General features: G+C 42.8%; 6 protein-coding genes and 1 long non-coding RNA gene across 13 annotated transcripts; 4 read left to right on the forward strand and 3 right to left on the reverse strand.

Moving 5' to 3' along the window:
- The first annotated feature begins 39 nt into the window (after window positions 1-39).
- On the forward strand, window positions 40-7,651 carry LOC145700272 (uncharacterized). The gene is made up of 6 exons (XM_081777522.1): window positions 40-4,219; window positions 5,718-6,075; window positions 6,123-6,412; window positions 6,454-6,981; window positions 7,023-7,325; window positions 7,375-7,651. The coding sequence occupies exons 1-6, from the start codon at window positions 288-290 to the stop codon at window positions 7,571-7,573; spliced, it is 5,610 nt and encodes a 1,869-aa protein (XP_081633648.1). The 5' UTR covers window positions 40-287; the 3' UTR covers window positions 7,574-7,651.
- Window positions 4,412-5,582, reverse strand: LOC145700746 (uncharacterized). Its single transcript, XM_081778071.1, has 5 exons — window positions 5,497-5,582; window positions 5,279-5,455; window positions 5,147-5,240; window positions 4,581-5,103; window positions 4,412-4,545 (listed from the first exon to the last, which is right to left on the reverse strand). The coding sequence occupies exons 1-5, from the start codon at window positions 5,580-5,582 to the stop codon at window positions 4,412-4,414; spliced, it is 1,014 nt and encodes a 337-aa protein (XP_081634197.1).
- Window positions 7,652-7,677: 26 nt separating the features above from the next.
- LOC145700273 (uncharacterized) lies at window positions 7,678-12,916 on the reverse strand. Its single transcript, XM_081777523.1, has 9 exons — window positions 12,852-12,916; window positions 12,607-12,779; window positions 12,294-12,563; window positions 11,852-12,250; window positions 11,659-11,805; window positions 11,399-11,595; window positions 11,001-11,354; window positions 10,652-10,955; window positions 7,678-10,554 (listed from the first exon to the last, which is right to left on the reverse strand). The coding sequence occupies exons 1-9, from the start codon at window positions 12,862-12,864 to the stop codon at window positions 7,693-7,695; spliced, it is 4,719 nt and encodes a 1,572-aa protein (XP_081633649.1). The 5' UTR covers window positions 12,865-12,916; the 3' UTR covers window positions 7,678-7,692.
- A 197-nt stretch (window positions 12,917-13,113) lies between these two features.
- Window positions 13,114-14,990, forward strand: LOC145696752 (2-aminomuconic semialdehyde dehydrogenase-like). Its single transcript, XM_081773835.1, has 8 exons — window positions 13,114-13,251; window positions 13,295-13,404; window positions 13,496-13,762; window positions 13,806-14,135; window positions 14,181-14,400; window positions 14,449-14,591; window positions 14,632-14,845; window positions 14,887-14,990. The coding sequence occupies exons 1-8, from the start codon at window positions 13,149-13,151 to the stop codon at window positions 14,988-14,990; spliced, it is 1,491 nt and encodes a 496-aa protein (XP_081629961.1). The 5' UTR covers window positions 13,114-13,148.
- A 194-nt stretch (window positions 14,991-15,184) lies between these two features.
- Window positions 15,185-16,732, forward strand: LOC145698290 (N-acylglucosamine 2-epimerase-like). The gene is made up of 6 exons (XM_081775490.1): window positions 15,185-15,402; window positions 15,465-15,812; window positions 15,877-16,114; window positions 16,156-16,418; window positions 16,463-16,585; window positions 16,632-16,732. Exons 1-6 carry the CDS (start codon window positions 15,226-15,228, stop codon window positions 16,719-16,721), a joined length of 1,239 nt encoding a protein of 412 aa, XP_081631616.1. The 5' UTR covers window positions 15,185-15,225; the 3' UTR covers window positions 16,722-16,732.
- Window positions 16,733-16,903: 171 nt separating this feature from the next.
- Window positions 16,904-20,876, forward strand: LOC145699274 (uncharacterized). Of its 7 annotated transcripts, none has more exons than XM_081776542.1 (13): window positions 16,904-17,064; window positions 17,105-17,273; window positions 18,803-19,026; window positions 19,069-19,196; window positions 19,244-19,299; window positions 19,344-19,451; window positions 19,496-19,634; window positions 19,680-19,745; window positions 19,791-19,891; window positions 19,936-20,050; window positions 20,093-20,294; window positions 20,369-20,550; window positions 20,595-20,876. In XM_081776542.1, the coding sequence occupies exons 1-13, from the start codon at window positions 17,053-17,055 to the stop codon at window positions 20,707-20,709; spliced, it is 1,617 nt and encodes a 538-aa protein (XP_081632668.1). In that variant the 5' UTR covers window positions 16,904-17,052; the 3' UTR covers window positions 20,710-20,876. The 7 variants fall into 7 exon arrangements, with proteins under 7 accessions (XP_081632668.1, XP_081632669.1, XP_081632667.1 ...); XM_081776543.1 differs by having other exon boundaries at window positions 19,069-19,164; window positions 19,236-19,299; XM_081776541.1 differs by having other exon boundaries at window positions 19,069-19,191; window positions 19,236-19,299; window positions 20,595-20,875.
- On the reverse strand, window positions 17,290-17,723 carry LOC145699275 (uncharacterized). Its single transcript, XR_014133993.1, has 3 exons — window positions 17,654-17,723; window positions 17,469-17,608; window positions 17,290-17,418 (listed from the first exon to the last, which is right to left on the reverse strand). It is a non-coding gene; the product is annotated as an uncharacterized LOC145699275 (long non-coding RNA).
- Window positions 20,877-21,403: the final 527 nt, after the last annotated feature.

Genomic DNA, 21,403 nt, shown 5'->3' on the forward strand with positions numbered 1-21,403 from the left:
GGGAAATTTTTAGAGCAGAAGAGAAGATGAAAGGAAAAGGAAAATGGAAATATTTCTTTTTATTAAATTTTGCTAGAGCCCAAGACATACTTTCCCGATTTGCGGAAACGAGGGTTTTAGATACTTTATCGATTACGGTTGATAGAGATGGCGCTTGTTTTTATGAAGGCAGAGAATATGAAGACGGAGAAGTTGCTCAAATAACGGATTGTATTTATCATTCGTGTTCATTTGGATCTTTGACACAGCTTTCATTTTGTGAAGAAATAAACGAAATATACGAAGAAATGGAAAATGACGCGACAAAAGATCAAAATCAAGAAAATCGTTATGCATGGACATGTCCAGCCCAACAGGCAATGACTCCGAGCGGCTTGTGCATCCCTTGCTATGGCCTTATAGATGTTCCACTTGATTCTGAATCCTGTACTTGCATTGACTACGCTTACACGAACCCGATAGATCCTTACGAGTGCATTTGTCAAGCTGGGTACCAAGAGCAAAATGGGATTTGTGTAGAGAGTGTCAGCACTACTACAACGTCGGTGACTTTGACCACAACCACGCAAGTACTCTGCGAGCTCCCATTCGTCAGAAACAGTGATAACGTCTGTGTCAAGTGTGGTGGTGCTTTTGAAACTAGCACAACTGTCTCGCATTGCACTTGCCAGGAAGAAGCGTCGCTTATCGCCGGACAAAATCGCTGCCGATGCAACTTGGGATACGCTTATGTTTCAGATGAAGACCCTTTACTGCCGGGAAGTTGCACTCTCTGCAGCGGTCCGATGGATGTTTCGGTAAATGACGGCTCAACTGAATTTTGCTTGTGCGGCGAAAACGCTGAGATAAACCCTGATTACGATCCAAGTAAGCCTTGGGATTCCAATTCATGGTATTGTAGATGCAAGAGTGGGTATATTTCCGTCCCTGACACAAATTTACCGAGGATAAGTTTTGGCTCATTTGGAAACGCAAGATATTTTGCAGTTACTAATGATGGTGATGATGGCAATCAAATTCAATCACCATTTCAACACGACTACGGCAAATGCGTTTTGCCAACGGGAGAGTGTGAAGAAGGCCAAGTCTTTAACTCCGACGGTGTTTGTATTACTTGTTTGGGGATTGTACCTGACGTTTTAACGACCCTTGATTGCTCTTGCAAAGAGAATGCATCTTTACAAGCTGGGTCAAACCCGCCAGTGTGCGCTTGCGATGAAGGGTTCACGGAAATTGATGGAGAATGTGAAAGTACTGTTCCAGGAGTTTGTGGAACATCTGAAGTTCTAAATAGTGATGGAGAGTGCATCATGTGTCTAGGATTGGTTGAATCTCCACTTCCGGGTGTTACGTGTAGCTGTATTGAGAATGCATCTATGTCACAATACGCGCCCATCTGTTTTTGCGACAATGGGTTCAAAGAAGAAAATGGAGTTTGCGTTCAAGATTGCGAATCAATCGGCTTAGTTGAAAATGAAAGCGGAGAGTGTGCTCCTACAACTACGTCTACATCTACAACAACATCCACATCTACTACGACACAGACAACTACTACTTCTACAACTACTTATACAACGACGACGTCTTCATCAACTACCACGACGACGACAACGACTACAGAGCTTGGTGAATGTGAAAATGGAATGGTTAGAAACAGCATTGGAATTTGCATCCGCTGCTTTGGAGCAATAGAAACTCCGCTGTCAACTGAGCTTTGCACATGCGGTCCAAATGCGACAATTCTATCATATGCTCCTCTATGCGTGTGTAATCCTGGGTTCATTGATGATGACGGAGTATGTATTCTGCAGACAACGACTTCATCAACGACAACATCTACGTCGACGACTTCAACAACGACAACACCTACAACTTCTACGACATCTGCGACATCTACGACAACGACGACAAGCACATCAACAACCGATCTTGTTTGCTCTGACGACATGGCTTTGAATTCGCTTGGAGTTTGCATTTTGTGCATAGGAGTCCATGAAGACCCTCTCCCTGGAGAGACTTGCACATGCAAAGAGAATGCCTCCCTTATTGATGGATTGCCCGTATGTCTGTGCGATGATGGCTTCAACAATAATGATAATTACTGCATTCAAACAACAACCACGTCTACAACATCAACAACTACCACGTCTACGACGCTAGAATCGTGTGAGGCGGGCCAAGTTCGAAATATGCTTGGCCAGTGTATATCTTGTATGGGAGTTTATGAAGATCCTCTTCCCGGAGAAACATGTTCGTGCAAAGAAAATGCATCTCTTATTGATGGACTCCCTCTCTGCTTATGTGATGACGGATTCATAAACATTGATGATTACTGTATCTCGACAACAACGTCAACCACAACGACCACAACAACTACCCTTGCACCATGTGAATCAGGCCAAGCGCATAATATCAATGGTGATTGTATTCCCTGCATGGGTATTTTTGAGGATCCCCTTCCAGGAGAATTTTGCACTTGCATTGAAAATGCTTCTCTTGTTGGTGGTTTTCCAGTTTGTTCTTGTGACGACGGATTTGAATTGATAGGTGATGTTTGTTCACCGCTTACAACAACGACGACAACAACTACAACAAGCTCATTTCCTACAACAACGGAAGCTTGCGCTACTAATTTTGCGAGGAATATTCTCGGAGATTGCATCCTATGTTTCGGCGTTATTGAAGAGCCTCTTTCAACAGAAGACTGCACTTGTGGCGCAGATGCGTCTCTTTCTGACCTAGCACCTTGGTGTCAATGTAATGAAGGCTTTACAGAAGTTGAAAACTCTTGTACAAGAATGCTTACTACTTCGTCAAGCACAACAACAACAACTTCGACATCTCTTGGCGATTGCGAAAACAACTTTGTCAGAAATATTTTTGGGGACTGCATCGCATGTTTTGGTAATATTGCGATTCCATTAATGACAGAAGAATGCAGTTGTGCTGAAAATGCCTCCTTATTTGATGGAATGCCGGTTTGCAGTTGTGATTCCGGGTTCATAGATGATAATGGGTTCTGTGTTCCAACCACCACTTCCACAAGCACAACATCTACTTCTTCCACGGTCTCCTCAACCACATCTCAAGCAGATTGTGAGAATAACTTCGTCAGAAATATTTTTGGCGAGTGCATTGCATGTTTTGGTAATATTGCGATTCCATTAGTGACGGAAGGATGCAGTTGTACGGACAATGCCTCATTATTTGAAGGAATGCCGGTTTGTACTTGTGATATTGGGTTCACGGATGATAACGGACTTTGTGTTCCTATTACCACTTCAACGACTACCACCGTCATATCTTCATCAACCTCGTTATCATCAACAACATCATCTATTTCATGCCCTGATGGAACGTATCTGACTCCTTCGGGCGCATGTAAAAATTGTGAAGGACTTTTTGTGCTCCCTATGACTTCTGAAACATGTGAGTGCGTTCCAAATGCTTCTTTAGCGGAATTCGCGCCTGTTTGCCTCTGCAATGACGGGTATCACGAAAGTAACGGCGGCTGTTTACCGAGCCCAACAACGACTACGAATCCAATCAGCACTACAACTGGTTCGCTCATAAGCTGCCCAGATGAGCTTGTAATGAACAATGTTGGAGAATGCATCGCTTGTTATGGAGCAATTCCAGCGGTTTTGGCAACAGAAGACTGTTCTTGTGTTGAAAACGCAGAAATGAGCTCTTTTGCGCCTTTTTGTCAATGTATAACAGGTTATTTCTTCGTAAATAATGAATGTGTCGAGACGCAGGAAGAAGACTGCGATATTCATCACGTGAAAAATGCAAATGGAGAGTGTGTTATGTGCATGGGAGCAGTCGCTGAGACTCCACTAAATACTATTGAATGCTCTTGTGGTTATTTTGCTGAGCTTGTTAGCTACATGCCTTACTGTCGTTGCATCGACGGATATGAAGAAATAGATGGGATTTGCATTATTTTGCAGACTACCACTTCACAATCTCCAACAACCCCAGAAGGAAGTGGCAACTACGGGGACTACTGTATTGTTAACGGTGTCGTTTATGACAACGGACAAAGCTGGAAAGACGGAAATTGTTGGCTGTGTGAGTGTGACGAAGGAGTTGTTGCTAAAACTTTCATTTGTGAAACGAATCTAATTGGAGAGGTAAAACACTGCACCTTGCCGAACGGCGCAACAGTTCAACACGCTCAATACTATCACGTGTCCAACTGTTTTAAATATTTCTGGTATGGTTTTTATACGAAAATTTTATTCAGATGTACAAAGGTTTTTTTAACATACTCAATATCCTCCCCAGCTGCTTCCATTTCTAAATATTGATAGAAAAAATATTGATAAGTGCTGTTACAAGTAAACACGAGAATTAGGCTGCTTCCACTGATTCGGTAAAGCTTGAAGAGATTTGAAACTTGGACCATCTACTTCAGCCTTTTTGCACAGGTTCGCAAATCCCGAGTCATATTGTTTATGATATTTGTATTTTCGAGCCTTTCCTTTGCAGGCTCTTCCATTTCCCAGATCTTCAGATGGCCTCTATTCCGTCGATGTTCATCTAGACATTTTTAATAGAAAATGAGTTATCCGTACCGGCATTGACAACGTATTTATTATGCCAGTCTCGGTAAGTTCCTGAGCCAAAGGTTGTGCCTGGCTCATAAGTTCCGCTAACATTAATGCGACGTTTTTTCTCAAGATCGGTAAATGCTGCTTCGTTCGATTTGAACTCATCAAGTCGAGCAAATTGTGCATCAAAAGATGGGTTCAGAAAGAATGGCCAGGAAATTCTATCGGTCTTGTGTGCTCGAACTCGATGCCAAGCGCCCTTTGCCACGCCATAAGTAAAGTACTCAAGCATTCGACCGAGATTGATAATCAATGACCCCTCAATTGGCGGGATCGGATACCATTTTCCTTCATATTCCGCCTCAAGTCCTCCCGTCTGATCTTGGTAGAGCAAGGTAATAAGACCCTTGTCCAAGTGTGACTCGATTCCCCACTCTCCTTTTGGAGTCTTGTCGTAATAATTTCCATGAAGACAGCAAACAGGATCGGTAGCAAATTGTTCCCGAAGACGACCTTGCTGAAGACTAAAAATTTTCTCGAACCAGGTCTTAAAAGAAATTACAAAATAGGAAATTACATGGTTCTTTTACCAGAAGGTCTAGTCCGGTATTCTTCATCGCCAAAAACATTTTCCAAAATTTCTCATCTATTCTTTTGATATCGAGCTTCAGATTCGGATCAACCCTAAATGCGTGAATTGATCTTTACTCAAAAATTATTACTTTTGAATGAATTCAGAGTCCATATCAAAGAGGTAGAATGAATGTGCCATGTTCCGAATGTAAGCTTCTAATTTTTTCTGTTCAGCATCTGACGCAGTAAAGACTTCTCTAGTTAGTGCTTCGATTTCTTGTAGTTCGCTCTCAGAAAGTCCCCAATTTTTGACATAGAAAAAGCCACTAAAATAAGTCGGAATCAATTCAGATAACACAGGACCTACACATCAGTTAGGCCTCTTCGTAATTCTTCTCTTTCTGAACTCGAGCTTTCGAGCTTATTTAGATCAATAATCGGGAAATTAAACATTTTTAATTTTCTTTGATTTGAGCGATTTATTTATTTCAGCACCGGAAGTAGCTGAAATAGTAGTTGATTTCAGATTCTTCCACCACATCCTTTAAAAATGACCTCAGAGTCTCGAATTTGAAAAACCAAATAAAGTAATGACGAGCAGCTAGAAGAGTTCGACACTTGCGAAGCAGGATACTCGTATCCGGGCGGATGCAGATTTGAAGGCAAAAATTACATGAATCATCAACAATGGTACAAAGATAGCTGTAACTACTATGTCTGCAAGGAAGGATCCATTGAAGTTGTTTATTTTTGTACGACAACAACGACTCAATCAACTACCACGAGAGACCCTTCTGCCGGCAGCTGTACGTTCGAAAATGAGGTTTATCAGAACGGGCAAATATGGTACTTGGATCAGTGTATCGGCTACAGTTGTTACATGGGAGTCGTCCATCAATTCAATAATTGTCATAGCACAACGAAACCACCAAGTTATCCAACTCAGGTAAATATCCGACAAAAATTATTTTTTACTAATTTTGATATTCATAGTCAACACTTCCACCACAAAAACCTTGTTGGTTCCAAGGTATTGAGTATCATTCTGGAGCTCGATGGAACAAGGATCAATGCCATACTTATATTTGCAATGATGGAGAAATCGGATTTTTCAACCACTGTCCGGAAACTCAAACAACTTCTACGCCTCCGGTTGGATGTACTACTCCCACCGGTCAGTTCTACTATCATGGGCAGATTTGGAAAACAGGCACTTGTCTTCAGCACACTTGCATATCAGGAGAAGTGACTACTTCTGATGTCTGCACGGGAGGAGGATATGGGTAAGATCTATATAAAATTGACAAGTCATAAGAAAAATAAGGGTTTCATCGACACGATCATGTTGGATGTGCGACGCGCATAGCTACGAAGAATGTCTGCAAATCGGTATGCGCCAAACATGTCCAGGGGACTCTGTCTGCTTTCTCGAAGTAAGATCACGTGGTGGTCACATGGAAAGGATGTGCACTGGGTGTCAGCAACGCGAAGCTTGCCAAGGAAACAAACTAAACAATCAGGACCAGTGCTTTATGCATGGCTATAACGCAAATGGATCACCAGATTCAGTTTGTCGAGATTGTTGTTCTAGCAGCGACTGTTCTTTGGAAATAAACATGAATCATCCGATGATTGCTGCTTTTCCACCTCTTCAGACTCATTCCTACAATTCTGGCAAGTCCTGTGATGCAATTTACACACCTGACGAGAAGCATCATTCTCATGGCGACACCTGGGGCGCGGGAATATGCCCTCATGATTCGACAACACCAATGTACGAGTGGACCTGTCTTGATGGAAAAGTTCATTTTACGGAGCCATGCAAGATTGCATACGCTCAGCCAGGATCCGAGTAAGTAACAATTGCCAATTTCTGTCTTATAAAATCGTTAGATGTGTGAATGGTGCACCTCACAACGCCGGGTACAATATTGGAACATGCTCAATTACAGGGGGTCCTCTTGCAACTTGGAAGTGCTCAAATGGCCAGCTTACTTATGAAAATCCATGCTACGAGGCGTTTTTGGGTTCACAAAGCACTTACTCGTCAGGTTCAACAAGCCAATACTACCAAACTTATGATTCAAACAATAATCCTTCAACTAATGTTGAGGAAGAGCTACTGATTTTAGCGGTTGATAGTTCGTTTGGAGTTTATTTGATCAACGGCGCGTACTTGTCTGCAGAACAACACAGGTTTATCTCATACTCGATAATGACTTTATTCAACGACCTCTATATTTAGTTTTACAGAACAATATCTGTTACAAGAAATGGAGCGATTTGGGCATGCAAGTTGGGTCGAAAACGGATTTCCCGACGACCCAATCACTTCCGTCGACTACTACAATCGAATAAACTTCGAAGACGGGACGTCGCTTACTCAAAATGAGCATAATATGAGTGGCGAAGAAATATCATTGCTGCGAGATCTACTAAAATAAATTCTCTACCAATGTCATAGAACTCAACAAACTCTCTCTCAACCCCCAATATCAGAAAGTAAACTCAGTTCTTTTTTTATAAAAATATATTTATTACAAAATTAAAATAAGGATACATTTTATGGATCGGCATGATGGAACGTGCTTTTCCGCGGCTTGCTCTGCAGTCCGATCGCTACTTTCACGCCGCCAGACAGCGAGAAGTTCACCGTTGTTGTCTCCTCCAGAACTTTGCTCACATCAATCCAGGACTTCGAAAAGTGACCATCTTTAGTGTAATCAATCAATGGCCCATCACCGGAAGTATCGTGAATGAGAGAAACTCGTGAATGTTTTTGCTTTTCAACCTTCTGCGGCTCTTCTTCTTTAGCTACCAGTTCGAGATTATCGTTGATTTCGAATTTGACCTTTTGCGTCTTGCTCTTCTTGATGATGTCGATTTTCTTCTGCGAGTCTTGCTTCTTACGTCTGCAGCTGACAATGTTTCTTTTGAGAACATTAAGCTTCGGTCTTGGAATGTACTTGTGTCGCGCTTCGCAGAAACTCTTCCAGAAGTTAAGTAAGAGCGGGAACACGTCGATTGTGATATCATGGAAGAGTGATCTGTTCGCCATTCCAAGCTTGATGTTTTCGATCACTGTCGAGGCGATTTCGGAAGCGACATTGATTCTGCACTTGGGTGGAATAGGCGAGCTCAAGAACTGGTCTGAAATAAGTCTTGCTTTGGCAGCGAGATTTTTCTCATCCTGTGCATTGTAGACGCCAGAATCGCCCATTTGCGCAACATGTTCCGCTTGAGTTCTGTAGCATTCAACTTCGAGCCAGAAGCGGAAATCATTAATAAGGAGCTCAGCTATGACATTTCGTCCTTGCATGCGTTTTTGGTGGAACATCTTGTCATTCGCCATAAAAGGGTCAATAGTCGTAGCTACCACTTCGACCCAACCTTCTTTGTGGTAGAGAGTTGGGTCGCGGCCAACCGTGAGAAGATACTGTTCAAATTCTTCTCTCAGTTCTCGTTTCTTCATCGTTGCCACGAATCTAGCTGCTCGTTTGATGAATGCACTGAAGACTTTCCAAATGTTGGTTCCATTTCGCCCACTGGTCATTTTTAACAAGTCTGTACGATCGCGTCCTATCTCCTTTGGCCCATGTGGTCCAGCTTTTTTGACTTCTGTGAAGGTGGAGAGATAGCGTTCTCCCCACATATCCTCAAGAGCTTTCATCACACAAGCTTGGGCAGAGATGAGCATTGAAACATTGACTTTCTCCGGAGGAGTCCGCATTATCTCTCTCAGAACTTGGCCGTCGATTCCAACGCCGAGAGCACCACTGGAAGCTGAGAAAAACTGACTGACGATGACTTTGATCTTCATTTGTCTGACTTTTGGGTCTTCTACGTGCTTCATTACTTCTACAGCTTTCCAAAATCGAACTGATCGCTCAAAATGGTAGGCACGAGCGAATCGCTTGAAGAATTCAAAGTGAACTGGATCGCGAACACAGTCGACCAAATGTTTCGGTCGCAGAATAGGTCGCTTGAAGACAACCCCGTTCTTCCTGATCGTCGCTTTCATGTAGCTTGGTACTTTTCCAGAGTCATTTTGTCTAACCATTACGCGTTTCTTGACGACTGATCCTTCCTTTGGATAATCATGAGCTGCCATAAGTGCTAGTGTAGCTGGATCAACTTTCGGCTTGCGAAGATAAATTGGTGGCGCCTTGTCTGGAATATCTCCATCATCGTCCGACTCTTCTCGGAGAAAGTGTGACTTTGGCAGGTTAGCTGTCAGGCGGCAAGTTTGCTCAATAAGATAGTATGATCTCTTCGATCGTCGTGCCATTTTAGTTTCTTCAGAGATTTCCTTATCTTTTTGGAAAAGATCAATACGTTGCACAGTAGATTTTCTACTGGTCATCAGCGCTAGACGATCCTTCATCTTTTTCTCAGCTGCACTCTCTACGAGCGGGTTTCCAGATGACTTTCTCGCTTTAGTTTTTCGGTTTTTCTCCACGATGGTTCTTGCTCTTCGCGCTTTGACAATTTCGTCTTCTTTTGTTGCCTTGATGTAAGCGCCAAGCGGTATGGGTGGCGCTTCTTCTCTAAATGCGGTCTTTATTGAGTCCTTGATGAGGGTCGCATTGATTCTGTATTCAACAACATCGAGTATTTTGAGGGCCTCGCAAAAGTTACGCACGTCAAAGTCGATATAATCCGTCCAGATGGCGCACAAGTAGTCCATGCACTTTCTTTGGACTATCCTCAGCTGCCAGGGGAAGGTGACGGTGTTGAGAATGTCGATATCTCCGAAATAGTCTGAGTATATGGCCATCCCAGGTATGACCTCCCGCGCGTGATTGTTGAATACGTACTTGTTAATGATATTCTCCATCTCGAGCTCTAATTCGCTCTGATGCATACATCCAAATTCTTCTCTGAATCGCTCAATGTCCTGCCAAAAGTCGAGAGCGAAGACGGCGGTGTCGTCTTCTTCTTGCTCGCTCAAGTAAGCCATAAACGGTCCAGCGGCAAACTCGTCTGATCGCAAGGCAGCCTTGAAATGGCGCATCTCGTGCCGGAACACCGAATCTTCGTAAATGGAGTATATCGATTCAGGATCTTGATCGCCAGCACCAAAGTTGACTCTAATCTTTTCGGTAAATGTTGACACCTTTAATGCTTTCTCGATGAATTCTTTCTTCTTGCGACCGAGACGGCGACTTCTTTCGTCCATGATATCGTTTACATCATTTAAATTTTTCCGGGTATGCTCTTTTTTCGGCTCTTGTTTAACTGTCGGTTCATGTTGCAAGAGATGTCGTTTCTTGAGCGTTTTGAGCGGACGTATTTTCTCAATGGCGTTGCGGCGACGATTCAGAATTTGGGGATTTATACTCGCCATGAAACTATTTCGGAGTGTATCTTCGTCATTAATCTCATCATCGTGCACTTCCAGACGGTTTTCTCGCTTCGTGATAACCTGAACAAATAATGAGCAAAGAAAACTCAAGTAAATTATTACGAATTTATTAGTCTAACGATTCGACGGCCACGTAAAAAATATTTTTAAACCATACCTTTACTTTTTGGTTTTCCTCATCTGCGTTTGCTGACATGGCGAACAGCATCTTTGAGCCTGTGATTTTTTCTTCTTTTTGCTTTGGTTGCTCCTCTTCGTTTTTCTTAGCAGCCTTTAGGGCGGCGAGTAGTCCCTTAGCTCCACCGCCCAACTTTGGCGCTGGACTTGTTGCGCCATCGCGAGATGCCACATCCGTTTCTGAAGTGTTCGCCTTCTTGGTTGCAACTTTCTTTTTCCAACCAAGAGCTAGTGACTTTGCTTGAATGATTGAGGCAAAACCAGGAGCAGCTTTCTTGGAGGCTCTGAAAAAGATAGTTCAACTCAAGGAAGATATTTCAAAAGATTACCTTGGTGGTGGCTCCTCTTTTTCTTCATTTATTGTTTCTTCCTCTTTTTTCTCCTCCGTTTCCTGATCTTTATTTTCATCCATTTCCATTATTTCATTTCCCATCTTGTAGCGAATCTTTTTTCCGACAAGGCCGATTGCCTGATTCTGATCATTTGACTTTGTGGCTCTCGATTTTTTCGTCGTCCTATTTGGGAGAGAAGCAATCGAGGCACTCTGTCGTACCGTTCCTCTTACAGTTCTTCGTTCATGGTGGTCTACCTTTTCTTCGTCTTCAGATCGCTCACCTTTGTCGAGTTTTGGCGGAGGTGCTTTTTGTTCTGGCTTTTTGAACTTGTTGATTGCTTTTTTGACACTGAATTACGGTTTAGTTTTCCGCTACTCGAGCAATAGACTTACTTTGCCATGCGGGAAAATATGTTCGTCATGCTTTGAGCTCCTGGCTTATTGCTATTCTGCTTCTCTTTCTGCTGAAGATTGATTTGACTCAACTTTTTCCCACGAGTTTCGCCGATTCCAAGTTCTCTTCTTGAATTTCTAAGGATGGAAGCACCGCCATCTCTTCGCTGCCCCAGTTCGGCAAAGGTTAACCTGCTCTACACAAGTTTGAAATGGCCGTCGAATCAACATTTTCACTAAGGTAAAAAAATTGGACTTACCCTTGTTTGACGGAACCCGAGATTATGCTCTGACGTCGGTTTTGCGAAAGTGACGTTGATCCCGATGCCAGAGAAGTTCTTATCAAGTGCGAATCTGGAAGCAGTTTCACGAGAAGTGAACGAGTCTTGATTGAGTCGACGTATTGGCTGAAAGAGTTTCTATTATTTTTTGGAAAATAATAAAATGACTTACCCTTCTTGAGTTTATCTCTTCTGTTGGCTCAAAGAACAGATTCATGCTTGGATCGTCATCGATTTTCGTGTTTGAAAAAGCTCTGCCAAGATCTTCACTGCTCAATCTCGAGGTCGAAGCGACGAGATTCTTGAGTAAACCGATAATTGACGGATCGTCAGAGTCATTTTCGTCTTTTTGTTCTTCGACCTTGACGTGGAGCAGGTATCGTGGCAGCCAGTATGTGCAAAGGCGATTGAGCACTTGTTGGGAGATCTTCTTGCAATGGTCGATTGTCGAAAGACTGTCGTTGAAATAGCCGAGGATCTCGATCAAACTTCGGGGCAGACACCAGTTTGAAGTCTCGTCGAAGAACTTGTCACGAAGATCTGCGAGGAAAAACTGACTGTCTTGGTCATTCTAAAAGACTTTATTCATTTCTAGAACATTCAATGTTTTTTACCTCGTGATGATGAAGGAGCACATGCTGAGCAGAAATGAAGAACGCCACCAATTTGATGCCCTCTCCATTCTCGTTCAAAAACGTGCAGAACTTCGAAAAACGGCTCATTCTGTTGAACGAGCGCTTTTGCAGCTGGCAAAGCTGATTGGCAACGTTTTTGTGGATGGCAGCTTCGGTAGAGAGGTTGAATTTGGTGAGCATTTTCGCGAGCTTGTACTCCGCATAAATGTAAGATTTTAGGAAAAACTTCATTCTTGTTTCCCAGCACCACTTGAATCAAAACGTAAATTTATGTTCGATGATAAGTTTTTACCTTCGCAATTTGTTCTTTACTCAGATTATCTTTCATTTCGGGGTCGAGGAAGAAACTTTGTTCAGAACGGACATAGACAACGCGCTGGCCAAAGAGGGGCAACGAGCAAAATTTGTTGAAATAATCACAGAATACATCATCCTCTAAGAGCCGCTCGAAGGCCTCAAAGGGAACTAAAAATCTCTTAGGGACCCATCTAACTACCGTAATTCGCGAACAGACTTCGAAAAAATTGATAAACTTACTTTCGGTCGCCATATTCTGCAATCCGGGGGCCTGCAATTGATGTTCCTTCGATGCGGCCTCGCCGGCAACTGACGATTATCGGCGAAAATTGCATCCGACAAAACATGTTCTAGAAAAACCTTGCAAAATTTAAAAAATTGAAAGGTGAGATTACAATTTGTAATCAATTCTCGCAGTTACGACTTGGCACACCCACGACCTGAGACTGTTTACATATCTCTTGCGAGCCCTTCTCATAATATCTTTTGTTGACGGATCTTATTATTTTCATTCTGTCAGAAGAGAGAAGTTTCAACATGGAGCCGATAATAATTCAAAATTTTATAAATGGCGAGTTTTTCCCTTCCGACGAGTTCATCGATTCTGTTGATCCCGCGACCCTTGAAATCGTTTCCAAAGGTGAAATTAATATTTTATTTCTTCATAAAACTAGTTTCAAAAGTGCCAAGATCAAGGGCAGATGATGTTGACAAGGCCGTAAAAAGCGCACAAGCAGCCTTCGAGAGTTGGTCTGTTTTGCCGCCCGCTAAAAGAGCGCAGGAACGGATTAACGCTCTTTTATTGACCTTCCTGGCAAGTTCGTGTGCATAAATCTGCCCGCGGTTGAACTTGTTCGGGAAACTCTCTGTTACCCGGTCCAAAGTACATTTTCAAAATTGCTGATCTCATCGACGCGAATCTCGAGCGACTTGCTCTCCTTGAGTCACGAGATCAAGGGAAAACTGTTGGTGCTGCGAGGATGATTGACATTCCTCGAGCAGCGGAGAACTTTCGATTCTTTGCCAAAGTCATCTCCAATCCTGAACCTGAAAGGACAACTCTATCCGAAAATGCTCGTGGGACTCCATTCACTGCGATTTCATCAACTAATCGAGTTCCAGTAGGAGTTGCTGGACTCATCTCTCCTTGGGTAAAACCATCTCTTTCCAATTTTTACTTGACGATTATTAAAGAATTTGCCCTTGTATTTGCTCTCATGGAAAATTGGCCCAGCGCTCGCGTTTGGAAATACCTGCGTTTGTAAGCCGTCGGAAATGACATCAACGACGGCTTATGAGCTTTGCAAGCTTATGGTTGAAGCCGGCCTCCCAGCTGGAGTCTGTAACATGGTATTTGGATATGGACATGAAGCCGGTGAGGCTCTTGTTTTGCATCCTGATGTACCTCTTGTTTCTTTTACTGGATCAACTGCAATTGGTGCTAGAATCATGGAAAAGACAGCTCCGATGGTGAAGAAAGTATCACTTGAACTTGGCGGCAAAAACCCTGCTCTCGTCTTCGAGGTAAGTGATTTAAGGTAGTATGTTGTTGAAACTTATTATTGTAAGGATGCGGATATTTCCGCAGCAGCAGCTGGCTGTGCCATGAGCAGCTTTACCAACCAAGGCGAAGTCTGTCTTTGCACAGAGCGAATTTATGTACACGAGTCCGTCTTCGACGAATTCATGGATAAATTCATCGCTGAAGCTAAAAAATTTACTGTCGGGCATCCCAGAAGTCCAACGACTCGCTGTGGAGCACTCTGTGGGAAACCTCATTTTGATAAAGGTTCACAAAGTTGCATTATTGTTTGGGTTTTCTCATTCCTTTTTTTAGTTATGGGATTCTTTGACTATGCTCATGAAAAGGGATACGTCGTTTATGGCCACGGAAAGGATCAGCTCGAATTGCCACAGAATGTTTCCAACGGTCTCTTTGTTCATCCGACTATTTGTGCAAATGTTCCAGAGGATGATAGAGTAAGTAACTGCTAAAGAGAAAGTTTCATATAGATTACAGATGATGACTGATGAAATCTTTGGCCCGGTCACTGTTGTTAATAAATTCTCGACAGAAGCTGAAGCTATTCAAAAAGCAAACGCCACTAAATACGGTCTTTGTGCGACTGTTTGGAGTCAAAATCTATCGCGTGTTCAGCGAGTTCCGAGGAAAATTAAAGCCGGAACAGTTTGGGTTAACTGCTGGCTCATTCGAGATCTTCACATGCCATTTGGTGAGGTCTCATCATAAATACATTTTTCAACTCATTTTTAGGTGGCATGAAAGCATCAGGAGTCGGACGAGAATCTGCTATTGAATCGATGGAGTTCTTCACTGAGCAGCAAACAATCTGTTCTCTTTATGACCCCAGATCATAGAATATTTAATAAAATCATATTTTCTGCCTTGAACTTTTTTACCAATCAACAGAACATTTGCAAATCTATGTCACAGAAATTTGTTCACCATTGACGAAGTCAAAGTCTAAATTTGACCCCACTCCAGGCAAGAATTTCGTTGAGATCACGCCTTGGCACCAATCTGTCAGAATCGTAGCATTTACTACTAACAGTCTTCATAATTACTATCTCTATTTTATTCCAAGAGACAAGAATGAAGAAGATCGAAAGCTTGGGCAAGCTCAAAAAGAAATGGGAAGATAATCTTGATGAAGTGATTCAATTCTGGTCGAAGAATTCCATTGACGAAGAGTATGGTGGCTATTTTACCTGTATCGACGCGAAAGGCACTGTACTTGACAAAACAAAGTACCACTGGCTTCAGGGACAGGCTCTTAAAAGATCAGAATAGTTCTGACTTTCTCTATTCCAGAAAAAGAGCCAACCAAACAGGGTCGTCAAGTGTGGACTTTCTCAAGACTTTATATCGATTCAGGCAACATGGACTTCTTTGCCGTCGCTTATACTGGCTACAAATTCATGCACAAAGCAAAGGCCGCCGACGGAACTTTGTTTTTTTCAACGACTCAATCTGGAGAGCATTTGCATTTTCAGCGCAAGCCTTACGCTGCGGTTTTCTATTCAATGGGTCTCTTAGAGTTCTCCAAGGCAGTTTTGAAGCTGCCAAAGGATCATGAAATGAAGTCCAAACTTGATGCGAAGAAGATAAAGGCGGAAGCTGAAGTTTACTATGATAAACTTCGAGCTTGGATGGCGGATCCGACCCTCATCGGAGGCCAGGTATGTACCGATGGTGTTCTCAAACTTTATTAATTATATCGTTATTATTAATATCCCTAAAAAGGCAGCGGATCGAAATACAAGCAAATTGGGCGATGTTATGTGCATTTGTGGACTTGCTGTTGATTTCTATGAGGACGAAACTGATGAGACCAAAAAGTCCAAATACATGGACATCATGAAGGATGCAGCGAAAACGGCAAAGCTTCATTACTCGACAGAGCATAAAGTTTTCATGGAAAACGCACTCCTTGAAAAAGGACTGGATTTTTCCACTCCAGCTGGGCGATTGTGTAATCCAGGTGTTGATAAATCCCAAGTGTAATTTTAAAATAAATTTAAGGCCATTCAATTGAGGTGTCCTGGTTCTTGCTTCATCTGAACAAGTATATTCACGATGAAAGACTTCAAGTAATCGCCCTTGAAGGCCTCTTAGGGACTCTAGACTTAGGCTACGACAAGAAACATGGAGGCATAACCTACATGCTTGATATTCTCAACATGCCATTGATGGATGCAACTGTAACAGCTGAGAATAAACTCTGGTGGCCGATGTCTGAAGCTCTTTACGCAACAATTCTAGCTTTTGAGCACACAAATGATACAGTTAGAAAACAAACCAAATATCAGCATCATTTTAAACATTTTAGGTGTTTTACGATTGGTGCTTGAAATTGTGGGAATGCATCGAAGACAAGTTCATCGATAAAGTCAACGGAGGTGATTGGTTTGGCTATCTTCGAAAAGATTGCACCGTCTTTAACCAGCTAAAGGTATTAATTCTTTGAAAAAAAATGGGTTCAATTTAATGATAATAAGGGTGGCAACTACAAGGGATGCTTTCATGTTCCACGAGCGCTGATTTACTCAATTTCCTCTGCTGATCGAATTATCAAAGCTTCGCAATAAATTACTGCTCAGAAAGATGTTTTTTTGGCAGATCATAATTATGGTGCCTCTTTTGCAAAAGGACTGTCGCTCTTTGTTGTCTTCTTTTCCAAAAACAAAAACTCTTCTATTTTGTGACAAGCATGGGTGTTATTGTTTCCCGAAAAGATCTCGCGCCGAAAAGAGCAATTCCGGCAGTTCATCAGATAACTCCCCTCTGCTTGCAGATTTATGGAGAGATTTCTCCCGTTAGTCTGCGTTTTGAAGGGCCTGGAAGAGAGACAGAGAGAGGCGGAGAGAAGCGAGAGATAAATTATCGGAGTAATTATTGACGATTTCAACTGACTTGATCATGAGTGATAAAGTAAGGTAGCAAAACAATGAACACGAAGGCACATTTCTAGGAAAACGGGCGATACGAATACAGCGGAACAGAAATCGGCTCATATTTCCCTGTGATGCCACATGCCTTCGCGGCTAATCCCCACGTGAATCCACACATTCACCCTGCTCCACCTCCTCCACACCGCGAGTTCCCAAATCACAGCGCTTTCGCCACTTTCGCACACCCAGGTAATCATTCGTTCGAGTAAAAAATTGTTTATTCGCATAAAATGGCATACAAAATTAATACGGCTTGAAAAGGGTTTGCATGTTGCCTTGAATTCCTCGAGCAGAAGCAGTTGGCGTCAGAAAATCGTACATTCCAATCGGTTTTCTAAAAGCAAAAATGAAATTAAACTTGCTCAGAATTTTCAAAAACACTACCCATCGTCTCGATAAACCGGTTTTGCTTCTGGCTCCTCAAAAAGCTCGAGTATCATTCCAACAGTTTCTTCTAAAATGGCGAAGATCTTGAACAGAAGGCGGAAGATTTCTTTTGGAATCATAAAGCCGAGTTTCAAAATCTAAAATTTTCTTTGCGAGATTTATTGCAAATCAAGAAGTCTTACGCGAAAAAGGGTTGCAATTGTTGAAGTGATGATTCTGAAGATCTTAGTAATGAAATCATAGACGACCATTTCGAGGTTAAAAAATAGACAAAACTGCGTTTTCCCAAAGAGAAAAGGTCAATCAGCGCTTAAATTCTAGAAAAAATATCTTGGTTTTTCGTTCTAGTTTTGAGAAATTGTCTTTCAATTTGGAAAATTTGCCATTTTGCAGTGACGAATAAATTTTTTTGCTTTTTCATGATGTTTTTCTTCCCGATTTTGCAGTGAGAATAAAAGTGATTAGGGATTACTCTCCTTTTCTCACGATAAGAAAGTCCGCAGCAACGCTCCCGGATTCGTCAATTTCGTTCACTTTCATTTCTCGTCTTTTCAAGTTTTTCCGCCAACTTGGATATTTTCAACGATTTTCGACTTGTTCCCTGGATCCTAATTTCGCTAGAACAGAAACCGCGCGCGGGGTGTTTTTTATTCCGCCATTCAAAGAGAGACTTTCGCCATTTTTGACAACGATATTCGTCCTTGAGAGATTTCCGATTTTCTTTTCTGATGGAAGACCTTACTCAAGAAGAGAAAAAGGTTCAGGAGGTCGAAGAGATCGCTCCTGAAGAGACCTTCGACGCCGAAAATACGGAAAACGCGCCCGAAGACCAAGATGACCAGGCTAGGGCAGATAAACACTCAATTTTTCATGACATTTTTAAACTCTTTTCTTATCCTCTTGAAAGAACGAAAGCGTAAAATCTGATGAGGCTACACCTGAGCCGTCAGAATCGAAATCCCCTTCCTTTCAACGGGCCATTCCAGCGATTGACTACGCTCATAAACCCAAGCATTTGCGCGAGGAACGGGAATAGCAACTCTAGAAACATTTTTATACACTCACACCTAAGATGTGACATCTTGTAATTCCATCGCAGAGATCTTTTCGCGGTGACGATGGAGATCGTCTCCATGGATCCTTCGCAACCCCGGGAGGGTTTGCTGAGTTTGCCGCTTCGTACTACCAGCATCAACGGCATCATCCTCATTTTATGCATGCAGGTGCACCCATGTTTTACGCGCACGGTCCCGGCGGGGAGCATATGCAGGGCTTTCACTACGGTAATTTGAATGTTAATTGAAGTTATGTTCGTTCATATGAGCTTTCAGAACCGATGCCCCGAATGGCGCAAGCGCCTATGATGCTAATGCCTCTTGGGAACGGCCAATGGGCGCCTGTGTTGATGACCTCTGGTCACCTGCCTCACTGGAGCTATCCGTCTCAGTACTACCCTGCGTATCATCCTCACCAGCCTCCAGTAGCGCTTCACCCAGTCGTCAGCTCCAACGGGAACAACAACTCCACCGGCTCGGTTCCCAACAACTCGACTGACGTAAGTATCTACATCGAGGGCGAGATGGTGACCCTACCTAAGCGCGACCAAGCAGGATCCTCGATGCATGACAACTCATCTGACCCGCAGCTCAACCTCAGCGAAGAGAATTTCCCCTCCCTCCCAAAGTCAAACAAGGTGCAAGAGTTCAATCCAAACGGAACTGTTAAGTAAGTTTCGTATTTTCGAAAGTAACAGTGTTCTTACAGAATCGTAGTCCGCTGCCTATCCCCTGTAAAACGAGCACACGCATAGAAGAAAAGAGTTCCATTGGTAAGAATATTTTCTTTTGATTATTCTTACTTTGTATAAATTAGTAATGAAGAATAAAGATGCGGCGATCCGAGTCAATACAGATAAGCACACTGGATTAGTAACAGTTGAAAATCCCCCCGAATGGGTTAACGAAGAACCCTCCAAACTCGGTAAGTTCATCAGATAAACTCGAGATGTTCATCCTCGATTTCAGAAAATAACGAGAATAGCAACGAGTACACGACCGAGGATGAACTCGAAATTCGCGATGTCTCCCAGCGACTCTCCTCAATCAGATTTCGCGAACACCAGGAACTTCCCCTACGCGAAGTTCACGAGCTGCCACAACTTCGGTAAAGCCTTAGACGAGCGCTGTTTTCTTTATAAATTTATTTCAGACCTGCATATCCCGGCCATAAGCCCACAGCTGCGCAATCCCGCCGCTTGCAGGAACTAAAGGCTCAGTAAGTTCCATTTCCATGCGATCTAAGTTGATGTGCATTTTATAGACCGCGGTCAGTTGATTATTCGGAGCAATCTTCTCTTCAAGATAACCTGGCAGTACCTGTCAATACTCCTTGCACGCCATGTGATTCTGAATATTCAAAAGGTGCGTTCCTTTATTTTAACTTCTATTTATAAAAGTATGCATAGTAAATATGCCGAATCTCGATAAGTCAGTTGCTCCAGACGATCTCGTCAAGGCCACTGAACGGGTCCGACGTGACCGGGAGGATCTTGATGTTACTGCAACTATTCGCCACCACAGGTAATAAAGAAGTTTCATGTCCTATCTTTAACGTTCACCTAGGCGATTCTTCAGAGGCTCAGAGCGCGAACTAGAGTGCTATAAAGAAGGACAGCAAAGCGAAGAACGCGAAGTTCAGCAAGTCCAGATTGAAGAGCAGACCGAAGCACCCCAAGAAGAGCCCTCTGGATTTCGGGTGTGCGTCTGCCAGTATCCACCAGGATCTGAGAGCAACGGGCAAGAAATGGGACGCTTCATTCACAAGGTTGGTGGTCACCTATTTTTAATGGGCAAGACCTTTACGGCAGGTTGTGAAAGCAGTTTCAAATTTGATTTCAGCCTGACTACGATCAATCTGGCCATTCAAAAGACTGGGGCGATCGCCAAGGCGTCCCACCAGTCGCTGCTGGAGGATACGTTGGCCGTCCTTATCGAGGAAGAGGTCGCGGACGTGGATATCGTGGCAGAGGACGCGGTCATCGTGGAGGACGTGGCGGCTTCCGGGGCAATTTCCGAGGACGGTAAGTCAATTCAAATTGGAAGTGTGGATCCAAGTCTCACTTAGTTTCTTCAGAGGCGACTCGAACGGCTTCCGACCTCGATTCCGGGAGAGCTCCTTTCCTTCTGAGGAGCTCGGCCCTCCACTCCCTCGCCGCCGAAGAAACCCACGATTCGATTAGACCCACCAAGTTGTCTGGTTCACATGCAAGTTCAACATTCAGTTAAGTCACCATTTTCTTCCCTTTAATTCCTGTACCCACTCATCGAACTGCCACCTTTCAACATGCCGCAATTATTTAATACTGACGAATTAACTCAATAAAAATTGATATTCTACTCAAACCCATCTGATGTCAAAAAGAGAATGAACCTTGATTCAAAATGCAAATACAGCTTTATAAATGTTTTATGCATAAAAAGCGTCAACGCCGAAAATCGTTGTACTTTGATAACAATTTTTGATATTTATTGAAAGTCAGTTATCGCTCGTTTGCTCAGTGGAAACTATTGCGGTCCGTGTTGGGCGCCGTCCAGTTTTACCTTGCCTAAGATTTCCGGGCAGCAAATTTTAATACGGTTTTTTATTAAAGAGAATTGCTGAGATTCAACTTGCTATAATTTCTGTCTAGCAGCTTTACAACCGGAATATACGATCGTTATAATCAAATGACTTTTAGTTAACGATCATTGCTTCTCTAAAACCGCGTACTTATCGTTTCTATTAGAGAACCACGGCACATAGTTCAAATCTCTTACAAGCATACAAACAGTTATTATTTGTTATTTTTCAAAAGCTATGCCGCTGCTTGTCTATCCATCAAGTTTCCATAAAAATGCCGAGAAGTGATGTTTACACAATCGAATGCAATCGAA

The sequence above is a fragment of the Oikopleura dioica genome, chromosome 2 (assembly GCF_907165135.1).
Source record: "Oikopleura dioica chromosome 2, OKI2018_I68_1.0, whole genome shotgun sequence".
In the NCBI taxonomy this organism is placed as follows: domain Eukaryota; kingdom Metazoa; phylum Chordata; class Appendicularia; order Copelata; family Oikopleuridae; genus Oikopleura; species Oikopleura dioica.